The sequence below is a fragment of the Sminthopsis crassicaudata genome, chromosome 6 (genome assembly GCF_048593235.1).
Source record: "Sminthopsis crassicaudata isolate SCR6 chromosome 6, ASM4859323v1, whole genome shotgun sequence".
NCBI classification, from domain to species: domain Eukaryota; kingdom Metazoa; phylum Chordata; class Mammalia; order Dasyuromorphia; family Dasyuridae; genus Sminthopsis; species Sminthopsis crassicaudata.
In genome coordinates this window covers 236,969,816-236,975,179 of record NC_133622.1, presented here as the reverse complement: position 1 = coordinate 236,975,179, position 5,364 = coordinate 236,969,816, and the positions used below count along the sequence as shown (strand labels likewise).

At 36.7% G+C, this 5,364-nt stretch overlaps 1 protein-coding gene across 1 annotated transcript; it reads left to right on the top strand.

Annotated features, from left to right (window-relative positions):
* Positions 1-1,915: 1,915 nt before the first annotated feature.
* Positions 1,916-2,858, top strand: LOC141547358 (vomeronasal type-1 receptor 3-like). Its single transcript, XM_074275803.1, has one exon. It carries the CDS (start codon positions 1,938-1,940, stop codon positions 2,856-2,858), a length of 921 nt encoding a protein of 306 aa, XP_074131904.1. The 5' UTR covers positions 1,916-1,937.
* The last annotated feature ends 2,506 nt before the right edge of the window (positions 2,859-5,364 follow it).

Below are 5,364 nucleotides of genomic sequence, written 5' to 3'. Positions count from 1 at the left end.
GCCAGAGTCTCATAACTGGGGCTTAGACTTAGAGTGACCTGATACCCAGAGCATCCTCTGTCTAACAGATGGCATCCCCTTTCCAAAACTAAAAAGCAAAAACATCTACTTACACATATTTGTAATGTATTATATAAATATATATATATATATATGTGTGTTTGAGAGTGTACATATATATATATATACACATATATATGTACTGATTGTGTGTCCATATAAAATGTTTATACAGGTAAGAATATATATAATGCATATCAAATATATTTAATATGACATGTTTGTAAAAGATTTTTCATTGTCATCATTGAGCATGTTTTTCCATGCTTATCTCCTTCTATCATGTTTATTTTTTGCCACTGCTTTCTCTAAAAGCATGCTTTTTAAAGTTTTTTTGAAGTATGATGGATTTTATCTGCACATGAATCTTTTTGTAACGAAAGTAATTTTTTCAAGTAACTTATTTTGGAAATCAGCTTTGCAGTATATTCTATTGTGCTCTACTATTCAATGGGTGGTATGTCCCACTTATTTTCCTACAAATTATTGTAATCCTGCTGTATTGTCTTCCTAGTTGTTGTTGTTGTTTTCTCTTATTTTCCTTTTTACAAAGGAGTTAAAGAATACTTAGATGAACAACAAATTCTGAATGATACAATTTTTTTCTGCTTCACTGCCCTATCAACACTGATCACATTGTTTCACTCTTTCTTTTCTTTCTTTCAATCCATCTCTAAGAGTCCCCTGCTTCCTAAAATAAACTATTTCATTTACAAAACTTGCTCATACATCTGCCCTCCTATTTGTGCCTCCATCTCCTTTCCCCCAAACTATTGATTTTGTAGGTTTAAACTGTTAAGTTTAATATATTCCTAACCATGCTCTGTGTGTATGTGTGTGTGAAAAAGGTTGTATGAAAATGTTAAATTCTTTTATCCAGTTTAGATAAAAATGAGGATTATCAAATACCTCAGTGCTAACTCCTTTCATTATCGCTACATATTTTTAATATCTTGCACTACTTGTAATTTACCTTAGAAAATGTGTATTTTCATATGACATGTGGAAAGTATTGTGGAATGCCCATGTTTAGAGGGGAGATATAGTTAGACATTTAAGTAATCTTGCACAACTCTCTCTTCAAAGGAATCTGTAATTACTACCTAAGGGTATCCATCTAGAACACACACACACACACACACACACACATACAAACACATACATACACACACACACACACACACACACACACACACACACACACCCCTTTAAGGACCTGAATTTGAACAATTCACCAACATTTCTGGTCACTAATCCTTTAAAAGTAAGAGCTGACACCTGCAGAGTTTACTCTTTCTCATCAAATTCTAGTTACAAAAAATACCATCAAAATAGCTTTACCATATATATTCCAGGAAGTGTGCTAAGTAATAGTAATAAGGGTAAAAGTATCCAAGAAAGTCTCTGCCCTTTTAGATCTTACATTCTAATGAAAGAACCAAAAAAGTCAGGTTTCACAAAGGGGAGCACATGAAGCAAAGGAAAAGCAGTACCTTGGAAACATGGACCCTGGAAACATAAGACAAAAGCTTACCTGTGACAGCTAAATATCCCGCGTCTGTCCAAAATCCTAGTTATAAAAAAGGTGATAATTGTGTCGTAAGAGGAGAAATGTGGTTTGGAAAAAATGGGAAGTGTTTTATTTCTAAGATATTTAGATAATGAATAATAAATATTTGTGAATTGATGTGTTGAATATATGTCTCATGAACACTAGAATGGCACTATTATCTGGGAAGGTTTACCACTCTTCAAAGAGAAGCTGAGTAGGTTGTATATTTGGGAATTCCTCACATTGGAAAAGTCACACGCTCCTATGTTTCTCCCCAGGTCCCTTTGGAGCTGACAGCAAAGTTCTCCAAGGAATCTCTCAAGGAATGAGCTCTCAAAAAGATAGTTTGGCCATTTTCTACTTGACCATGTTTTTCTTTGGAGTTCTGGGGAACATGTCCCTTCTTTATCTACACATTCACAAGTTCATCACTGCCCACAGGAAAAAACTCATCAGCCTGATCATCATAAATATGGCCTTTGCCCATGTCTTAATGATTCTTTTCAGGGCCTTCTCTACAATTATAACCAATTGGGAATGGACATCTTTCATAGATGAAACAATGGGTAAAATCTTACTTTATGTCATGAGAGTGACTCGGGGCCTTTCTCTTTGCAGCACCTGCCTCCTGAGTGTCGTCCAGGCCATCACTATCAGCCCCAGCACCCTTAAGTGGGCACAAGTTAAAACTAGAACCCAAAAGTGTATTCCTTCCTGCTGTATTCTCAACTGGATTTTCAATCTTCTTCTTGATATTGATGCACCTATGAATTATAGTAGTCCAAGAAACAGAAGTAATGAAAGATGGAGGATTGGACATATTTCTTTTCATTTACAAGCCATGAGTATTATAAAAATTTTAACTTATGAGTCAATTGTTCATGCTCTGTTTGTGGGTCTCATGGTTGCCTCAAGTGGATATATGGTATTTATCTTGCACAGACACATCAAGAGGGTCCAACACATTCACAACATCAACTCCTCCCTCAGAGCATCCCCTGAGACTAGAGCCACCAAAGCGGTCCTGATGCTGGTGGTCACATTTCTTTGCTTTAATTCAGTCAGTTCTCCTTTTGTTATGTATATAGCTTCTGCAACAGAAATCAGACACTGGGCATTAGATTTCACAGTTGCACTTTCCATGTTTTATCCAATAATCAGTCCTATTGTGCTGATCACCACTGACACTCAGAAGCCCAGGTCTTTTCCTTCTCTCTTATGTTTAAAGAACTCTTCTCAGGAATAACTCTCTACTTGAGAAATGCTAGGGAAAAAAGGAAAAAATGAGCATAAATTAGGGACTCAAACCATATCACAAAATTAGCTCAAAATGGATAAGTAATCTGAATGTAAAGACTCACATCATCATAATACAGCAGGATAATAGGAGAACTGATGATTCCCAACAATGGAAACAGGTAAAATTCTTACCAAAACAAAAAATCGAGTTTGTCATAAAACATATAAAAACATAAAAGCAATAATCATATAACAATAATCCTATAACTCCAATTCTCCTTCATAAAGTGAAAGAATATAAAGAAAGGAACAAATGAAAAATAATACTACCCCTTCCCATATAAAATTGAATACCCTACTCTTAGGCATATACCCCAATGAGACCAATGTTCAAAAAAAAAAAAACCCGACATACATCAGAATATTTATAACAACATTTTTGATTGAAGCAAAGAATGGAAACAAAGTCAGTTCCCATCTACTTGAAAAAGTCTTTTAAAAAGCATGGCATGTAAATGTAATGAAGTAAATATGGAATACATATTAAAAATAAATGGAATATTAAATATTATGCAGATTACTACAATTTTAAAAAGTCATGAATATAATAAATGTGCAGAAAAATGGGAAAACATAGGTGAAATTATGGAAAGTAAAGTAAATAGAACCAGGAATGTAAAATGACCATAAATTTGTAAATAAAAAGAATAGTATCTAAACACTTGCCAAAAGTTACATGAAATAATCACCAAGACTATTCACAAAGCAGAAACCTGAGAAGATATTTCCTCCTGTTCCTTTTTAAATATTTATTTAAAGTTAAATATAAAATAATAAAAATATAGACATCGAGAAAAAAAGAAAAAACACACAACAATTTCATGTGCCTAGCAGAATAACAAAGGGGATTCAAAATATGTAACAATAAATTTTCATTTCATGGAATCATATACAATAGTAGAAGATATTATATGTAAAGCCCGGGCTAGCTCCCTGGAGGTCTTAGGAACAGCCAGAATCAGGATAAGTAAAAGTCCTTGGTCTTTAGGGGAAGAAGTGAAGGCAACAGCTAAATTGCCACAAGCTCCCCACCAACCTGTCTTTTCCTGGTCCTCTACAAAGTAAAATTCTCTAGCCTCTCTCACCCCACCCTCTAATCCTTACCTACAATTCTGTTAACCCCAAATATTGAGCCAGAACTAACTGAGAAGAGAAATTCCAAACATATGCTAATAGCGTTATTGTCCAGTAGGTAATTACCCTTAAGGGCTCTGTGTCTGATTCTAGCACATCTTTTAAGAGTTTCAGCCCTTTATATCTCCTGCTTTCTTTAGCTTTAGAACATGGTGGTCACGCCTTCCCTGACTTCTCAGGCAGAGAGATGAAAAACAGGAAAGGGAATTGGGGAGTCAAGCCAGATATTGGTAGCGGGTTTCTGGGCTGAAGGGTCTTACTAGAAACAGGTATGCACAAACCCATCAGCATGGGAGGTATTACACAAGCACATAGCAATAACACACAGGATATTAGTGATTGTTAGGTTCTTACTAAGTGCTAATGAGATAATGAGATGATAAGTTCTTACTAAGGGCTAAGTTGGTACTTGACAATTCTCAAGTTCCAGCCTTTACTGGGAGTTTTACTTCTGTGAACTCCTGGAGAGGAGCTTACATGCTTGAGAGGACCAAGTTCATTGGTTGAAGTAATTTTTCCCAGAAGCCCTTGCGTTATCCCACGCCCATTCTCTGGGAGGATAAAACAAAGCGGCACTAGAGAGATAGAGAAGAGTCTCTGCTCTAGGTCAGAGTTGGAGCGGCTCTCTGGAGGAGAAAGAGTCTTGTCTGGGCCAGAGTTGAGGCGGTTCTCTGGAGGAAGAAGTCTCTCCTCTAGACCAGAGAGTGATTGGCAGTTTCTGGAGACAACAGCACATTACAAGTGATGACTCTCCTCACAGCTGGTGCAGGCTCAATGTGGTGTAACAAACATGAATTATACATGCAAGTAGTGATATAAGAAATGCTATGAATCAACATGGTGTTGTAAAAGATTTTCAGAAGTCCTAGAAGGAGGGTATGTAAACAACAGTCGCACATATGCCTCCTTCAGCAGCCAAGAAATAGTCCAAAATCAATCTCTTGTCCATTGCTTCACGTACCATGAAATACAATGGTTCCTGAAGATTTTTAAGTCCGGCAACAGTTTTATCATGACTCAGAAAATCCAATGATTGCTGAGGGTTTTGAAGTCCAACAATTTTTGATGTCCATGAGTCAAATACCATAACTGTCAGGCTCCTTCAGTAGGGGTCATAGTCAGTAATGGAACCACCCAATGTTTCTTGGGTCTTCTCCTTCATTTCAAAGGGTCTGCTCCAACTCTCTATGATGGACAAGGATAATGCGGCTCATTGGCACCCATCTAATTCCTTCTCCATCTGTAGAGATACAAGCAAACCCTCTCCCCCAAACAGTTAACCTCTCTGGTCCCTTCCATTCACCACTTTCTGGGTCTCC

Bases quoted from the DNA above. Each gene is read 5' to 3' on its own strand.
- LOC141547358 (XM_074275803.1), top strand. From the start codon at position 1,938: ATGAGCTCTCAAAAAGATAGTTTGGCCATTTTCTACTTGACCATGTTT.